At 46.1% G+C, this 18682-nt stretch overlaps 3 protein-coding genes across 6 annotated transcripts in view; 1 reads left to right on the top strand and 2 right to left on the bottom strand.

Moving 5' to 3' along the window:
- The window catches only part of TRIM52 (tripartite motif containing 52), a 4330-nt gene extending 2380 nt beyond the window's left edge, over window positions 1-1950 (bottom strand). Inside the window, 2 exon segments of the mRNA XM_017850218.1 lie at window positions 1119-1261; window positions 1264-1950. Of these exon segments, the coding sequence (XP_017705707.1) occupies window positions 1119-1261; window positions 1264-1927 (807 nt within the window). The 5' untranslated portion in view covers window positions 1928-1950.
- Window positions 1929-16864, top strand: LOC108514157 (uncharacterized). Of its 4 annotated transcripts, none has more exons than XR_001881146.1 (3): window positions 1929-2498; window positions 12064-12203; window positions 12483-13004. XR_001881146.1 is itself a non-coding variant. In XM_017850215.1 (2 exons), the coding sequence occupies exons 1-2, from the start codon at window positions 1932-1934 to the stop codon at window positions 13993-13995; spliced, it is 585 nt and encodes a 194-aa protein (XP_017705704.1). In that variant the 5' UTR covers window positions 1929-1931; the 3' UTR covers window positions 13996-16864. The 4 variants fall into 4 exon arrangements, 2 of the variants coding, with proteins under 2 accessions (XP_017705704.1, XP_017705705.1); XR_001881145.1 differs by having other exon boundaries at window positions 12064-12230; XM_017850215.1 differs by lacking the exons at window positions 12064-12203; window positions 12483-13004 and adding an exon at window positions 13978-16864.
- Window positions 3193-9742, bottom strand: LOC108514156 (ankyrin repeat domain-containing protein 18A-like). Its single transcript, XM_017850214.1, has 2 exons — window positions 9594-9742; window positions 3193-5255 (listed from the first exon to the last, which is right to left on the bottom strand). Exons 1-2 carry the CDS (start codon window positions 9678-9680, stop codon window positions 4641-4643), a joined length of 702 nt encoding a protein of 233 aa, XP_017705703.1. The 5' UTR covers window positions 9681-9742; the 3' UTR covers window positions 3193-4640.
- Window positions 16865-18682: the final 1818 nt, after the last annotated feature.

Genomic DNA, 18682 nt, shown 5'->3' with positions numbered 1-18682 from the left:
CCACTAATTGGTCAAAACACAATTTGAAAACCACTGCTATAGGAGAACAAGAGGAAATACATTTTATAAACTGTAAAGCACTACTAAGATGTGAGCAACTGCTGCTGAATATCCAGGTCAACCTTTATGGGCCTGAAGACAACCTCTCTTTCGTGTAGGCACTGCCAGGAGTCAAATCTACCTACACTTGTGGTAAGGAAGATGGTACTCACTGTCATTGAGACAATTTTCTAATGCTTAGAAGTCAAGACTAGAAAGCAAGGCATTAACCATATCAGCACCCAAACAAGGGAAGACAAGTTACAAGAAAGCCAAATAAAACAGCAAACATTTGTTTAGTGCTTTATGGTTAACATATGTGATCTCTTTTAATCCTTACAATCCTAGGGAAAAAGTGAAGCTCAAGGAGGGTGACACCTGCCCAAGACTAGACAGTAAGTGGCAAAGCCAGGTCACCTGATCCTAAATCCTGCACTCCTTCCACTATGATAAAATACCAGGAAAGAAAAGTGATCAGGATATGAGGCACATTCTGATCCATCAAAGATGCTTTGCCTTGCTCTAGAAGGAAAACGGATCCTACTCAAGGTAGGATGCAATCCCAGACTTTCAGAGGAGGGTGTGGCCAGTTGCTACCAGTAGTCTAGGACTCACACCTGGCATTTCTGTCTACCAATACATCTATTTTGACACTGTTTGTGCTGAGGTCCCAAATGTCTATTATCTCCAAGTACTGTGGCTTTCTATTCCTATCTGTACCTGTCCCAGGGACTTGATCAAGGACTCACATTAGAGAGAAATGAAGTACTGGGTATCTGTCACTCGTGTCCCGCGCACTTAGGTAGACAAGACAGTATTAGCAGTAGTGGTCCGCTTCCAGTGACCGTCATATTATTTGTTCAGCTTCCTCTGGGGAAGCCAATCTGCCCCAGCCTTCATGGTTTTGTGTCTCCTTTTTTACCCATATGACCATCTCTCTCCACTGTGTCTCCCTCATCAAATAAAGAGTTTAGCAACTAAGTAGCTGAGGCAGTGGGAAAGGAATGCTACACATTCCCCAGCTCTCCTAGTTACCTTTCCACTCCCTTCAGCCCCCCACATTCCCTCATTTCTCTCACCTGGTACTCCTGAACCACCTCCTCCAAAGGCACCACGCTGTCGTGTTTGTGGCTCCTGGATTCTCGGCACACCACACAGATGGCCTCTTTGTCCACCTCACAGAAGAGTTTCAGGGATTCCTGGTGTTTGAAGCACATGCCCTATCATTACTCCGGTTCCCCCGACAAGGAGTGGGGCACATCTGGCGAATTATGTGGACCATGTTAGCCAGCTGCAAGTTGGGACGAAAGCTGCGACGTGTAAAGCTCTTTCGGCACTGGGGGCAGGTGAACTGCCCTGGAAGGGGCGAGGAAGGAGACGGGTGGATGTCAGGATACAGCTCTTCATCTTCGTCCTCATCGTATGCTTCCAGTATTTCTTCTTCTCGGTAGACATCAATTCTCAAGTCAGGTCTCAAGCCTCCTAGGTAATAGTCCTGATCTTCCTCTTCTTCTTCCTCCTGGTCCCACATATGGTCTACGTTGTCCCAATTAGTTATACCACTGTCACCGAGCCAGAGTTCACCGTCCTTTTGGTCTTGGAACAACTCTTCGTCAGCATTCCCTCGATACAACACCTCTCGAATGGAGCCGTCCCATCCATCCACGGCCCCCACCGCTTCCCCGTCCTCCTCCTCCTCCCATTCATCTTCCTCTTCGTTCTGGTCCTCCTCGTCCTTCTTACCCCACAGCTGGGTCACACACCCTCGGCAGAAGTTGTGCCCACAGCTGATGGACACGGGGTCCTTGAAGTAATCCAAGCAGATGGCACACACCGCTTCCTCCTGAAGGGTCTGCATGGGGCTGGGAGTAGTGGCATAACCAGCCATCTTAATGCCTGCGGCAGGTGTAGATACCTCAGTTTGGAGCTGCGGAGCGGGGACGCGCCTGCAGGCCTGCCTCCAGACTACTCTGGTGAGCCGAGGCAGTCCTCAACCTTGCTCTTCTTCCTCGGGCCCGCAGGGGAGCTTTGATCCCCTCTCTCAGGGTGCGAACGCCCAGATCCAGACTGAGCCTCTCTCTGGGATCGGTGGGGACAGACCAGGCTGCAGCCCCCCGCTGCTCGGTCCCGTCACGTCTCTCGCTACCCTCAGGGTGTGCCCTACACTGCCGCGTCCGCCTCAAACGCAGCCGCCAGCTACCCGGCCCGAGGCGACGCAAAATGACGTCTCGCTCACGCACACGCTCGGGAGAGACGCTCTAGGCTGGCGGAGGACCACGTCTCTATGGTGCGCCAGGAGCCGCGCCGGCCGGGAGTTGGGTGAGCTGGGGGGCGCCCGCGCCCGCGCGCCGCCCGCCCTAGCTGGGCTAGTGCTGCACATTCCAGCCAGCCCCCTCCCCAAGACCCCATTCCCAATTCCCTTCTCAGCTCCCTCGGGCCGGCAGAGCGGCTCTGATCAGGTAAGCGGCGGACGCCGGGAAGCGGCCGGGCTTGGGAGAGGTGGTTTGGTTGGTTGGCTGGTTCTGGATGGGGGGGTCAACCCTCGAGCGGGACTGGGTATCCGAGCTGTTGTCCGGCCTGAGCGGGAGCCCCGGGAAGTTTAGAGGGAAGGGGTATAAATCTCTCCGGGAAGCCCCGCCCGGGCCGGGGCCGAGTTGGTCCAAGGCGGTGGGGAAGCTTCGGACACCACCCTGGTGCTGTCCCCTGTCCCGCCGTCCGCGCTTGGGGTGCCTTGGCGGGGATCCGGGTGCCGCACTGGGAGGCCCTGCCGCCCGGGAGGCTCGGATCCGGGGCGCCCAGTGCCCCCCGCTGTCTTCCGGGAGTCGCCGGGCCGCAGCTCCACGCAGGCCTCGGACGCAGCCTCCCGGCGCCCAGGCCTGTTTCTGCTTGTGGGGCCGCGGCTGCGCAGTATTGCGGCGTCTCCCAGCAAAGCTGCGCCCCGGGCGTGGGTCCCCTGAGGGGCCGGGGCTCAAGTTCCCCTCGGTTCTGCCGCCTGCGTCGGGGTAGGGGTTCCGAGTTCCAGCCCTGAGCTCTGTGAGCTCGGCCGGGAGGGGCTGGATTTGGGACCACACTTCCTCACCGCCGTGGGTTAGACTTAGTTTGAGAGCGGCTGGCCCTTCCTTCCTGTCCCGGTGTTCTCCGCTGTGTTACTCCCAATGTACTTCATTCCCACTCTACGTGAACTCTGCCATCCCTCATTGCTCTGAAAATGGGGATTCAATGTCAAACTCACAAATCACAGACACCTACAAGTATCTTTGTATTGGACAAAGTTATATCCAAATGATAGTCATTGAGACTTAAAATGTAAATTATGAGCTAATTATTAATAAAAATATTCAAAGTAAATTATAAATACCTACCAGTGGGAACATTAAATCAAATATTTTTTGCTAAAATTTACCACATTTATTCCAAATTGTGATTTTATAACAAGTAGATGTCTTTCAAATATTAAGTGGTCAGAAAAATACATAATGTGAGACTGACATATTTTCAGACTTAAGTCACATTAATATGAGTCAAAATAAAGTTATACTAACTAAAATACATAAAACAGCCACTGAAGGAAAAGCACCACAAGACACAGCAACATACTTCAGTTCATCTGGGAAATCTAGAATTAAGTGTCAAAGTGGCTCATTTAATTGAATCTTAATTTCAAAATACTTATTTCAGGTACAAGCATTTCTATTTATCTGCTTCATTATGGTCTTAAAATGTGGCAACATAAAGACATTAAATTTGTTATTTCAGCAATATAAGACTACATAGCTTATGAACATTACACTGTAGCTACTACAATTTCATAGGTGACAATGTCTTTACTCAAAGCATCTGTCAGCTCTATCTTTTATTTCCTGGAAACAAGGTATGTTTCCAAGCTGATATAGTAAACACATTTTTTTGGTTTTTTATTAAAACAGCTTTGTTAAAATATGATTTCCATACTACATATTTATCTGTTTTAACATACAGTTCAAAGATTTTTAGTAAATTTACTAGTCGTGCAACCATCCCTGTAATCCAGCTTTAGAACATTTTCATCACTCCAGGACAATCCCTCATGCTCATCAGCAGTCACGACCCATTTCCAGCGCCAGCCCTACACAAACATTCATCTTCTTTCTGTCCCTATATATGTCTTTTCTGGATGTTTCACAAAATGGAATTATACAGTATGGTAAATACATTTTCATCTATCTATTTTTATATTGAACTAGATTCAACATATAGCCACAATGAAATGTTTAAATTTTCCTTCTGGAAGGTTAAAAATATTTATCTTTCTTCATACTTCTCCTCTGCTTCTTCTTTTACATACTGAAACAGCTTTTCTTTTGTAGAATTATATTCATTCATTAATTTCTTATTTTTCTCTTCTAGAAGAAGATCTTTCTTTCTACTCTCAAGATAGCCTCCTTGGATATTAATTACTATCTCTTTATCATTGCCTTCCTTATGAGCACCCTGTAGTTGTTGTTTAAGCAAGAGATTTTCACATTCTAGTTGACACAGTCTCTCCTCTACACAGTTGTGCTTTCCGGTGGATTGACTAGTTTAGCTTCCTCATTTGGATGCACCTGCTCCATTTCCTTTATTCAATGCTGTGCTTGCCTCTGGTCCATCTGCACACTTTCTAAAGCCAGTGTCTTTTCCCTGAGAGCATCTCTTGTCTCATGGAGCTTACCTTTTAAGGTATTTAACTTCATCCCAGCTTTAGAAAATTGTTCAGTAAGCAACTCATGTTTATCTTTTAGTTGAGAAATAGTAGAACTCATTTTTTTATGTACAGAAAAATTACATGCTCTCTGTAAAACAAGTTCTAGGTCTTTTGTTTCTACACTTTCATTGTGCTCATTTATAGCAGCAGCCAGTCTAGAATGGAGGAATTCAACTTCAGCTTCCAGTCTGTCTGTGCGGTGTTTTTCCTTCTCCAATTTTGAATTCAGCCTTGTATTCACAGCTTTGAGGTCATTAAGCTGTTGCCAACACTGGGACATTGTTTTTGTTATCATTTTCTCATTGAGTCTCACACTCTTTTCAAAGTTAGCATTTATTTCCCTAATACTTTTAATTTCCTGAATATATTCCTTTTCCTTTTTGAGACTGTCATTTTTTATTACATATAATTCCCATCTGAGTGTGGCAATATCTCCCTTCAACATGCAATTTGTATATATCACATCCTTCTTTTTTCCATAACTTTGAAAATCCTAAATAAAACAAAAGAAATTTTCAGCTAGCACTCAATAAAATAACATCATGGTTATCTCTGAAGTGAAAGAACAACCCGTACATTCATGCAATCAAAAGTTGCTGTAAGTGGATATCCAACTGGAGAAAAAGTTGAGCAAAACCTTGAACCTTACAGAGCATAAATTTCAAAAAGTTCAAATATTTATTTGAAGTCAATGAATCCATAAAACTAAAACACACACGTACACACTGGAGAATTTTTAAGAATATCAGAATTGGAAAAGCCTTTCTCTGAATTACAACAAACTCAAAGTAAAATATTAACTAATTTGACTAAATTAAACTGTTGGAAAAAGGAAATTGCATTTATACTATGATATCTAACCCAGACACCACCCTATAGTAAAAGTTTTACCTCCACCTGTATTTGGACAGATAAAATTTCTCAAAGTTTTAAAAGTTCTGTTTCCCTGATAATATTGTATTGTGATTTGACTAAACATTTTTTTAGTCAGTTATAAGAATTTCATTTACTAAATCATAAATCTAGACATTGTACTAAGCACTTCTACAAACATACATTGATGAACTTATGTAGTTATCACAATTCTTAAAAAGAGAGGTTAAAAATATAAGCAAGCTGCAGGATTTTCCCAGGGCTTCTGACTCTACTTCTAGTTCTCCACCAGATCACAGTTACTTCTGTGGTGTAAATATATCAACACAAAAACAGAGATACAAAAAGACACAGGCATAAAATGTGGCTTCTGTCTTTGTCACCTGGATTCTCCATGAAATAGCCAGATTGAGAGGATGTGACCTTGTGGGGCTTCAGAAACAGAAAAGAAGCTTTCCCTTTTCTGCACTAAGCTATTATTTTCCCCACTGCCTTTTATCCTTCTTTTTTCATTTGGATCCTGGGATATAAAAAAAGTGAAGGTGCTCACTGAAACAGAGGAACCAAAGTTTACCACAACACAAGGAGCAGAGTGAAACTACTGAGTTGCTACTGCAGAATCCTGGAAAATGAGATGTTCCCCAAGTTTACATTCAGTTACCACAAAAGTTTATAGCTGGAAGATTTACAGTATAGTTGTATTCTCTAGCCCCATTATCTACTTGATAATGGAAGTAAAACCAAGAAATATTAAATAATTCACCCAAAGCTCCTACAGTGGCATTACCTAGCATTTCATGGCACCAAAGGGAAGATACAATTAAATATTGCTGAATTACATAAATTACCAGATAAATATATCAAATTAGATAAATTAAAAGTGTGACTTTGGCAAAGCAATTTAATGCCTCAGAGGATAGCAGGAGGCCTCATCTGCTTTTACTTTGAAAGAAGAAAATCTCTAGATTTTTGTCTATCTTTAGAATACAATGTACAGAACTCAGCTTTCTACGATAGAGTCAAATGATAAATTTTTGGCTGAGGAGTTATGCTACTTATATGATAAAATCATACATGTCAAAACTTACCATATTTTATTAAACAACATAATGTAAAAGTGTGATTCAACAGAAACATTGGAGAGTGGTGATTTTTTTAAAATATGCAAAAGTATATGTATTTGTTTCCAAAAATATTTAAAATGGCCATGATGGAATTATAAGTTTAAACAGCTTGAGTCAAACAAATAAACTTACATGCATGAAAGCACATTAAACAGACATCTTTGGCTGATAATATTTGTTGCAACTCTCAAGGCTGGATACATTTTCAAGTCTCTTCTCAGTCATTGTTTCCCTCTTCTTGTGTTACCATTTTATCATTTAAATAAATGTAATTCATCTTTAAATGAATACAGTAAGAAGAATCTAGAGCTTATTTCTTTAGCAATTTTCTTTATGTTTAGCTGATTCAGAAGGTCACATGGTATATGGCTAAATTATTTTCCCAGGCCATGTGTTACTTGGAAGACTGATAGTGAGACTTAGGTTGACTAATGAACAAATATTATGATAATGTTTTCCAGAACTGTCATTTAGATAGCAGCACTAATCTACTTTGACACATAATTACACATTTAGATAACTCCACTGTAACTATACACATGAGATTTTCTTGAGTAGAAAACCAGAATGAATCAGATAATTTATAAAAAGAGAAGTAGCAAGTGAACCTCTTTCTTTTTATAGTTGAACTTTCTTTCTTCAAAGCCAGGAACTCTGCTTGTAACATGCCCACCTCATCCTTAAGCCTTTGCATATCTTGCTGTAAGTCTAGATATGCTTTTGGTGTTCTGTCACTACGGGGTGGAGAATAACTCACATTTTCTCATTCGGGTTTCATGCTTTTATAGCTATTAGCAGTGGGACTGTCATATGTGGCTCCCTGAAACATACTTGCCAGTCATCTTCTAAGCTTTAGAAGAGCTTCTAAATTCCATATGGCTTGTGGAACAAGTGCTGTATTGGATTTTTGCTTTTGTAAGTGTAACAGCAGAAATACTGAGGCTTTCTATCTGTATCACATGCCTCATTTCTTTGGAGTGAGAAAACCACAAATCAAAAAGACTTTTTGGATCTCTAGACTGAGGCCAGTGTCTAATTTCCAATTAGTGGTATTTTGGTTTATATTTTTTGCCATTTGCATATCAAACTCTTGATCTTCTTTCATTTCAACCATAACTACTGGGTTCCTTAATTTTTCAATTTCTGTATCATTACAACAATTCTCTTCATCTCTGAGAAACAGGTTACATGTCTGGTTTGTTATAATTTTTACAGTCTGATTTATTTTCATTTGTGTAAAGCTTAGAAGGTGACTGACAGGTGTGTTTTAGGGACCCAGAGTATAAATGCAATGAAAAGACATGTTTGTGATGGGCTCCTTCTGTTTAGGCAATGCCTGGAATACTACAGAGTTAGACACTCCAAGATGCATCTGCTTCCTTGCAGTCAGGGATATGATTCATCAGATTAGAGGGCACTCCCTTTAACTTTATCCCTCTCCAGAGTTACTATGTAAGAGCTCTTCCTCAGGACAAACAGTAATTTTGGATTTTTCAAAACTTTCACCAATCTTCGGTTGAACTTTTTGGTAATTAATTTTAAAAGAAGTCTTGAATATACAGATAATACCCTCTTTATCACAATTCTTACTCAGTTCTGGTTCTTGAGACATTTTTTTTTTGCAGGTGTAAAAGTGGAAAATTAATTTGCTTGTTTTGTTTCTCAGATGTCTTTTCTGTTAGGGTGCATGTTTTAAAATTTATTCTGAATTAAGTATGAACAAAAAATAGAACATAATTAAAATTTAACTGTAAAACTTAATCTGTGTTTTGCCACCCCTAAGTTACTGGATTATAACTAAGAAGTCAAAAATAATTTGCCTTGGCTTAACATAGGAGAAAAACATGAACCAGCAAGCTTAACTCTCACTGCTAGTTTGGACTAAACTTAATTCATTATGAATTAAATCTGCCAGAAATGGGTTCACAGATGATATGTAGTATTCCAAAAGTTTCTCTCTTAAAAGGATTTTGACCTCAGCATACCATAAATAGTGAACCCCTACAGTAAATTCATATTTCTGAAGATTAACCGGAGAGTAGGCAAATGCTAAATTATTAGAAGCCAAAATGAACACCAATCAGAAAGAGAAGAAAATTTTTAGATTCTAATTCAAATGCTATGAGTGTTATCTGGATAGATTATTTCTTATATTCAGTTCTAATATATTCTAAGTTCCACTAGTGACAGTGGAATAAAAGCTTTTAATAATGTTTACTATTTATGTTAAAATAAGAAAGTTATTGTTTGTACCCTGACACCAAAGTCCCATTCTGGAAGTCGTAATTCTCTTAATAGGCAGTTGGGTTGATTGTATGACCCCATCCTCTCCCTGAACATAGACACTGAAGGCAACCAGAGACCAAAAAAACAGAAGAAGTTTTTAACCTCAGCACTGGTGACCAGCAACATAAAACTGCAAAGTTTGAACCACTGGGAATGATGCCTCCTTTAACAGGAGTTGAACTCAGTGGCCATCACTGTCCAATTGTTCATAATTTCTCTAGCTTAGTAATACAACTCCATTTTTGATGTTACTTACTTTATCGTGAAGAAGGTTATAAAAATAAAAGATAAAATAAAAGAGCAAAGAGACTTCTGGAAACTTCTGGCCTCAGGTTCAAGGGTACAGATAGCTATGAGTTACTACAGACTGTAAGAATATTTTAAATTTTATAACTGACTAAAATATTTTAAAATTAAATATGAAATTACGATCTGTTGGATTCTAAAAGGATAGTCTAAAAGGTCACTTCATTTGGACTATGCTATGTTATTAAAGAAAAACCAACTAACCAACCAATAGTAAACCAGAAATTTAAATTGCTACATACCTGTGGCTGTTTGTTTTCACTTCTTTCAAGTATTTCTTGGTTTTCCTCTGAAGCCACTTTTAAGTCGTGTTCTGCTGACAAATCCATATGCTGAGTTAAGATGAATGACTTAGAACAGTTAAAGACTATGATCTTTATAAAAATGGATATAAAAGAACATATACTTTTATTTCATAAATGGAGAGTTTAAATGAAGCTTAATGTTTACTGGAATATTTACATTTTTAAGAAATACTTTTAATGATCTAAAACTCCAACAAACCACTTGGGGAGACACTAGATATCAGCAGGTTCAAGCCAGGCTTGGGAGAGGTGGTTTGGTTGGTTGGCTGGTTCTGGATGGGGGGGTCAACCCTCGAGCGGGACTGGGTATCCGAGCTGTTGTCCGGCCTGAGCGGGAGCCCCGGGAAGTTTAGAGGGAAGGGGTATAAATCTCTCCGGGAAGCCCCGCCCGGGCCGGGGCCGAGTTGGTCCAAGGCGGTGGGGAAGCTTCGGACACCACCCTGGTGCTGTCCCCTGTCCCGCCGTCCGCGCTTGGGGTGCCTTGGCGGGGATCCGGGTGCCGCACTGGGAGGCCCTGCCGCCCGGGAGGCTCGGATCCGGGGCGCCCAGTGCCCCCCGCTGTCTTCCGGGAGTCGCCGGGCCGCAGCTCCACGCAGGCCTCGGACGCAGCCTCCCGGCGCCCAGGCCTGTTTCTGCTTGTGGGGCCGCGGCTGCGCAGTATTGCGGCGTCTCCCAGCAAAGCTGCGCCCCGGGCGTGGGTCCCCTGAGGGGGCCGGGGCTCAAGTTCCCCTCGGTTCTGCCGCCTGCGTCGGGGTAGGGGTTCCGAGTTCCAGCCCTGAGCTCTGTGAGCTCGGCCGGGAGGGGGCTGGATTTGGGACCACACTTCCTCACCGCCGTGGGTTAGACTTAGTTTGAGAGCGGCTGGCCCTTCCTTCCTGTCCCGGTGTTCTCCGCTGTGTTATGCTCTTTATTCCTGCCTGGGGAGGGAGGGCTGGGGGCGCCATCTGGGTCTGTTTTCTACCCCAGCGGGGCCCTAGGACAGTGCCATTTAGACACCACTCTGTCACCTTTCCTGGAGAGGGGCCCTGATCCAGGGCTGAGATTTTTTTGAGATGGAGTCTGGCTGTCGCCCAGGCTGGAGTGCAGTGGCGCGATCTCAGCTCACTGCAAGCTCCGCCTCCCGGGTTCACGCCATTCTCCTACCTCAGCCTCCCGAGTAGCTGGGACTACAGGCGCCGCCACCACGCCCTGCAAATTTGTTTGTATTTTTAGTAGAAACGGGGTTTCACCGTGTTAGCCAGGATGGTCTCGATCTCCTGATGTCGTGATCTGCCCGCCTAGGCCTCCCAAAGTGTGGGCTGAGAGATCTTACAGTGTGAGGGGGAATGAGGCCTTCGGGAAAGGCTTCTCAGGGGTTGTCTCCTTCTGTCTTCTGTCTCTCCAGGTAGGGACAGAACCAGGTCAGGCCTGGGCTTGCAGTCCCAGAGAACAGAGGATGGAGATGGGGGCTGGTACTCATGGGCTCTGTGTATGCCTTCTATGGCCTGGTTCTGTGTATAAATGTTCCACCCCAGTGCTGAGGGCCAAGACACCCCCTTGGCCTTGGTGCTGGGGGCATCCTGGGGCAAGGAGTGTAGGCAGAACTCCTGAAAGTTGGAGATTTGGGGAAATTGTGTCACCTCCCTTTTAGACTCCTGTAGCCCCCTGCAGTGGCAAGATCTCAGCCCACAGCAATCTCCACCTCCTGGGCTCAAGCAGTCCTCCCACTTCAGCCTCTGGAATAGCTGGGAACACAGGCATGCACCACCACTCCAGGCTAATTTTAGTTTTTGTAGAGACCGGGTTTCGTCATGTTGCCCAGGCTAAAGTGCCGTGGCTATAGTCTCAATTATTGCACACTACCACCTCAAACTCCTAAGCTCAAGTGATCCTCCTGCCTCAGCCTGCAGAGTAGCTGGGACTACAGGCATGTACCACCATGCTTGACTTAACCATTCTTTTTTAGATTTTTTTTTTTTTTGAGACAGGGTCTTGCTCTGTTGCCCAGGCCAAATGCAGTGGTGTGATCATGGCTCACTACACCCTTGATCCCTGGGCTCAGGTGAACCTCCTGCCTCAGCCTCCCAAGTAGCTGGGACTACAGGTGTGCATTACCACATTGGGCTAATTTTTATTTTATTTTTTGTCGAGATGAGGTCCTGCTATGTTGCCCAGGCTAGTCTTGAACTCCTGGTTTAAGCAGTCCTGTCTCAGCCTCACAAAGTGCAGGAATTACAGACCTGAGCCACTATGCTCAGCCCCATACAAGGTTGTTTTCTTTTTTTTTTTTTTTTTTACCTGCCCTTCAGTAAGAAGTAGATTGCACATACTGATCCAATACAGACCTGCATATATATAACAGAAACAAAATTTCTGCAAACTCTTCTTTCCCTTATGACATCCAAGGCACTCTGATATTTTATTTCAGTAAAATGCTGTTGAAGACCCACGGACATGACTGCACCCCTCACTAACTGATCACTGGTTTGGGGAGGAACACCAATGTCCCAGTGGAACCTTGAGAACACCTTGGAGTCCTCCTCTTCCTCTCTGGACCTGAGCCAAACTGTGAGTGGCACAGAGCAAGGACCATATGTATTCTGTTCACTGTTGCATACTCAGTTCATTGACCACAGTGCCAAGCACACAGTGAGCACTCCCTGTGTATCTGCTGAGTAAATAAACGAACAAACCCAACACCTTTCAGCCAAGTCCTGCTGATTTGTTTCTCCTCCGTTCCAGCCTTACTTCTGCCAGCCTTACTTACTTCCAGCCTCACCCCCATCAGCTTCAGACTGGATAAAAGGAAACCATTTCTCGAAAGGATCACTTGCCCTCTCATTTCAGGCCATCCTGCAGCCACCAGAACCTTCTACATGAAATGAAAGGCTCACCACTTCATAAGCTTTAGGGAAATTATTGACCAGGTGCAGTGGCTCACTCCTGTAATCCCAGTGCTTTAAGAGGCCACGATGGGAGGATTGCCTGAGCCAGGTGTTTGCCACCAGCCTGGGCAACATAGTGAGACCCCGTCTCTACCAAAAAAAAAAAAAAAAAAATTGACTGGGTGTGGTGGCTCACGCCTGTAATCCCAGCAATTTTGGAGGCTGAGGCGGGTGGATCACTTGAGGTCAGGAGTTCGAGACCAGCCTGGCCAACATGGTGAAACCCCGTCGCTCCTAAAGATACAAAAATTAGCCAGGTGGGGCGGCAGGTGCCTGTAATCCCAGCTACTCGGGAGGCTGAGGAGGAAGAATTGCTTGAACCTGGGAGGTGGAGGTTGCAGTGAGCCAAGATCGTGCTACTGCATGCACTCCAGCCTGGGCAACAGAGTGAGACTCCATCTCAAAAATAATAAAAATAAATAAATAAAAATTAAAAGAAAATTACCTGGGTGTGACAATGTGCGCTTGTAGTTCCAGCTACTTGGGAGGCTGAATTGGAAGGATCATTTGAGCCCAGGAGGTCAAGGCTGCAGTAAGCAGTGATCGTGCCACTGCCCTCGGCCTGGGCAACAGAGCAAGACGCAATCTTAAAAAAAAAAAAAAAAATTCCTGGCCAGGCACAGTGGCTCATACCTGTAATCCCAGCACTTTGGGAGGCCGAGGCGGGCGGATCACGAGGTCAGGAGATCAAGACCATCCTGGCCAACATGGTGAAACCCTGTCTCTACTAAAAATATAAAAAATTAGCCAGGTGTGGTGGCAGGCGCCTGTAGTCCCAGCTACTTGGGAAGCTGAGGCAGGAGAATGGTGTGAACCTGGGAGGCAAAGCTTGCAGTGAGCTGAGATTGCACCACTGCATTCCAGCCTGGGTGAGAGAGAGAGACTCTGTCTCAAAAAAAAAAAAAAAAAGCCAGGAGGAAGTCCCAGCCCTGGGCTTGTCTTCTTTCTCCTCTTTGTGGAGAAGCTCACAGATCCGGGTGCAGCAGAAGTGTGACTGCAGCCCAGGCTGCCTCCCTGCGTCTTCGTACCTTCTCCTTGCCCTGCACTGCCACACCAGCAAACAGTAAGATCTACAGGAGCCACACAGCTTCCCCGCAAGGCAAACAGCTGGGGTCAGGGGTCAACCTGCCAGCTGCCCACGCCAAGGGGACAGCTGCCACACCTCACACTGGCCTGGGGCACCATCTTCCACTTGCCTGAGTCGTGCTAACCCTTCCCTCCTGGAGCAGCCTTTGGCCTGACTTCCTGTCCCCAAAGGTGGTCAGGCACATGAGGCTGAGAGTGCCAGTCCCTCCCGTTGCCAAGGGCGCCGCTGTCCAACCTTGCCATGTCTGTGCCTTCACTGGATTCTGAGCTCCTGGCAACTGCATGTAACTTCACCTGTTTCTTGTAATCAGATTTCCTTTGGAGGCTAGCCCAGAGTCCTGCCCATGGAAACACAAAATCCATTTGAGAACCCAAGGGACCCCAGAGCATCTCCACAAGCCCCTGACAAACTGGACAACTGACAACTCTTCCCCCTGCCATCCCCAAGGTGGCCTCCCCGCCACAGGACTCCGTGTTCCTTGCATGACTGTCCTTTCTGTTCAGCCTGGGCTCTCCAGAGTGCATCCACCCAGCTTCTGTTCAGCCTGGGCTCTGCAGAGTGCATCACCCAGCCCCTCACTCCCACCCCGGCCTTCGCACATGCTGGTCTAAGTCATCTGTGCCTGCAGACATTAAGGTGGAGGAACGTGATTCCACCAGCACCCCACAGCCTGCGAGGAGGTGAACCCAGGGATTGTGTGTCTAAGTCCACGGAGGGATGAACAGGCCCAGGAAGCAGGAAAATCCTCCTGCCCAGGTCTCGCTCCCACCCCCACTGTCTCCCTGTGTGGCACCTTCTGGTCAGTCAGCTCAGCCAAACACAGGCATTCCGGGCCCGGCTGGACTAGCCTGGACACCTGCCTCTCCCTTGGCTCCTTCCTCAGCCGCTCCTGTGATGGGACAGACAGTGAGCCTAGAGTGAGTGCCAAGGATGTGAGTGTAGCCTCCGGTGTGCATGCCACAGTCTCAGGAGTAGGCCGAGCAGCAGGCACGTGATGAGGGCTCTGAGCACCCTCAGGAGCAGAGAAGTAGCTTACAGATCCGGCAGGTCAGGGTGGCAGCTTGGCAGGAACTTCTTCCTCCAGATCACAGTGGGAAAAGCAGCCTCCACCCCACAGGTCACTGGCTTTGTGTCCTGACGGTGCTGCCACAGCCTGCTCCTGGGAATGGATTCTCTCCCTTGACCCAGACCCAGGAGGCCTCACCTCAGCCCCAGGGATTCCCGCTCAGGGAGGCCAGGGCGTCTCCCGCGTTGCAGAAGTGCTGAGTCAGATTTCTAGGCTTCAGGCAGCCCTGAGATCCACCCCCGCTTGGCACACCTCTCCTGCTAACTTCTCTGGAGTTGGTCTCAAACCACCGGCTGCTACCCATCCCTTGAACCCAGCTGAGAGCCGTGCCGAGGGACTAAGGGGTCCTCGGAGCAGGCCCTTAGAGCCTACGTGGTGCTCACAGGCCTCAGGTACCTCCTGTTCCAGAGATAGAATGTTCTGGAAAGAGCAGCTGCAGCGGGTGCACTCAGGGCTGGCTTTCCTCAGCAGTGTTGCTGCAACTGCATTTCTCAGGACTCTAATTTCAGAAATCGCATCCATGGAAACTCACACCAGTCATCTTATGCTGGAGAAGCCTGCACGAGTCTACCTGTGACGGTTCAATTCCAGGTCATGGTGGGGAGATGAGCCCTTACACATAGCCGGGGGACTGTTTGTCAGAGGTGCAGAGAGGCTGTGCAGCATGGCGGAGTCACACGGACATTGGCAAATCACAGCCAAGGGCCAACTCTGGCCCTCAGCTTCTTTCTGTAAGGCCCAAGAACTAAGAACAGTTCTTAAATTTCAAAAGTGTAACGAAAGAAAACGAGGAATTGTAAACAAAACAAAAAGAAAGGAAGATGTGAACAGAGACCATATCAGGCCAGAAAAGTCTAAAATATTTAGTATCTGACACTTGACAGAAGTTTGCTCACACCGGGCTAGGAGGCTGGAGCAGAGGCCCCCTGAGTGCCTCTGATGTGGAGATTGAGCCTTATGTCTGTCGTCTTGTGGTGGGACACAGGTTGGTGACCCCAACATGATCGCAGTTGTCATCCTGCATTCCCTCCCTCCCTTGTGCCGGCAAGTAGATGCGCACTGGGGTTATTAATGAGTGCTGGTGTTCTGGTACAGGATTCCCCCCTACTCCTTGGGAGATGTAGTCCATGACGCCAGCTGATGCCTGAAACCTAAGATGACATAGAACCTGACGGCCATCAATCGAAATACGTTTCTGTTCATGTCCCCGCTCACACATGGAATCCCTTTTCCATCTGAACTGGGTACTTGCCATGTACTGTGGCATCACTTTGGCTGTTAGAGGCGTGGTAGCAAAACTAACACAAAGCCCTTTTTTCTTTATAATTTGAAGGACAGAAGGTCCGTTCTTACTGTAGGTTTTTGCAACCTCAATATACAATTTTTTTCTTACTGAGAACATTCCCCTTTTCACTTAAAGGAGTACTTTATGGCTTCTATTTGGCACACCCGAATTGCCAGCATCCCTACTGTGTGCGTTGGGGTATTATTAAATAAAATAAGGGTGACTTGAGCAGCGTCCTGCCGTATGCAGTTTGATAGCTGAGATGGCGGCTGAGTGACCACGGCAGGGAGGGTGGACAGTGTGGAGACCCCGGACAAAGGGATGGAGCAGCATGGCACCACAGACCCCGGACACAGGAATGGAGCAGCATGGCGCCAGATGCCACACTCCTCAAGACGGAGCACCCTGTACAACTCAGGAACTGCTTATTTATGGGATTTTCCATTTAACATTTTCGGACTTCAGTTTTTCCCGGGTAACTGAAACCTCAGAAAAGGAAACCAGATAAGGGGAAAGGCTGCTGTGCTGATTTTCCTCTCGAGACCCTGCACTGGGGGCTGGGAACAGATAAAGCAGCATTTCCTATCCTCAGATTGCTTGTGGTTCCTGGGGGAATGGATGCAGTTGTCACACAGCTTGTCATGCAACGGACACAGTAATTCATGCCAAGATTAGTGTGAGGGACATTCAGGAGTCACAGAAGCATCCTCCCCTAGTCAGGTGGGTGTGGGGACAGGCTTTTCTGCAGAGCACCGAGGCTAAGCCATCATTCTATGCACCTTAGCACCACTGCCATCCCACTTCTCCCATCTACATACATCTTTAAAATCAGCTCTGCTGGGCCGGGCGCGGTGGCTCACGCCTGTAATCCCAGCACTTTGGGAGGCCGAGGCGGGCAGATCACAAGGTCAGGAGACCGAGACCATCCTGGCTAACACAGTGAAACCCCGTCTCTACTAAAATACAAAACTTAGCCGGACGTGGTGGTGGGTGCCTGTAGTCCCAGCTACTCAGGAGGCTAAGGCAGGAGAATGGCGTGAACCTGGGAGGCGGAGCTTGCAGTGAGCTGAGATCATACCACTGCACTCTAGCCTGGGAGACAGAGCGAGACTCTGTCAAAAACAAAAAATCAAGTGAAGAGACAACCAGCAGAATAGAAGGAAATATTTGTGAAGTATTTATTCAACAAAGGATTTGTATGCAGAATACACAAGGAACTCAAACAGTGCAACAGAAACAACCCCCAAATAATGGGATTTTAAAACAGCCAAAGCAGCCGAATACACATCTCTCAAAAGAAGACATACCAGTAGCCAATACGTATGTGAAAAAATGCTTAACATCACTAATCATTAGGAAAATGCAAATTAAAATCACAATGAGATATCATTTTATCCCAGTTAGAACAACTATTATCAAAAAGACTTTCAGAAAATGACAGATGATGGTGAGGATGCAAAGAAAGGGGAGCTTTCATACACTGTCAGAGGGAAGGTAAATTAGTGCAGCTGCTATGGAAAACACTATCGAGGTTCCTCAAAAAACTAAAAACGGAGCTACAGTATGATACAGCAATCCCACTACTGAAGACTTATCCACAGGAAAAAAAAAAAAAACCCGTTTATTGTAGCACTATTCCAAACAGCCAAGATCTACCTAAGTCCACACCAAGAGACAAATGGTTAAAGAAAATATCGTACATACACCCACCGGAAAACTATTTTATGCCATAAAAAGAATGGCGTCCTGTCATTCACAGTGACATGGATGAGCCTGGAGGACACCTTGTTAAGCGACATAAGCCAGGGACAGGAAGATAAATGCCACATGTTGTCACTCCTACGTGGGAGCTAAAATAGTTGATCTCATAGAAACAGAGAGTAGAAGAGTGGTTACCAGAGGCTGGGAAGGATGGGTGGGTGGGGAGATAGCCAGAGGTTGGCTCACAGACACAAAAATACAGCTAGACAGGAGGAGTAAGTTCAAGTGTCCTGCACCACTGTAAGGTGAGTATAACTAACCCTAATTTAATGTATATTGTCAAATAACTAGAGGGGCAGATTCTGAACGTTTTCAACACAAAGCAATGGTAAATGGGTGTCAGATGTGCTAATCACACTGATTGGATCATTACACATTGCATGCATGAATTGAAACATCACATGTACCTCATACACGTGTACAATTATTAGGCGTTAATTTAAAAATAATAAGAAAAGTGAAAAAAAAAGAAAGAAAGAAAACAAAAAGAGAGAGGCAGAGGGAGATTCCATGACCGTCCGGGGGAAGGTGTAGTGCTGGGGAGATCCTGCCACTGCCCTGCAGAAGGAGGGACCCTGATCCCAGGAGTGCCACTGTGGCGCTGGCAAAGGCCAGGAGAGGAGGCTCCTTCCAGGCTCCGGAGGGAGTGCCAGTACCTTGGTTTCTGCTTAGGGGAACCCGCCTTGAACTTCTGATCCCCAGCACTGTGGGAGAATCAGTGTGTGGTGGTTTAAGCCAGCACGCTATGGTCATCTGCCACAGCAGCGGTGTGAAATGACCACGCATCCTACTGACTAAGGCCTGCTGCATCCTGCGAGTCCCAGGGCCACTTGAAACCTGTGAGTGCTGCAGGCCCTCCCTGAGCCAGGCTGGGAGGAGGAGGCCTGGTCTGGGAGGAAAGGC

Source organism: Rhinopithecus bieti, unplaced genomic scaffold, assembly GCF_001698545.2.
Source record: "Rhinopithecus bieti isolate Rb0 unplaced genomic scaffold, ASM169854v2 scaffold_33891, whole genome shotgun sequence".
NCBI lineage: Eukaryota > Metazoa > Chordata > Mammalia > Primates > Cercopithecidae > Rhinopithecus > Rhinopithecus bieti.
This window is presented reverse-complemented; position numbering and strand designations above follow the sequence as displayed.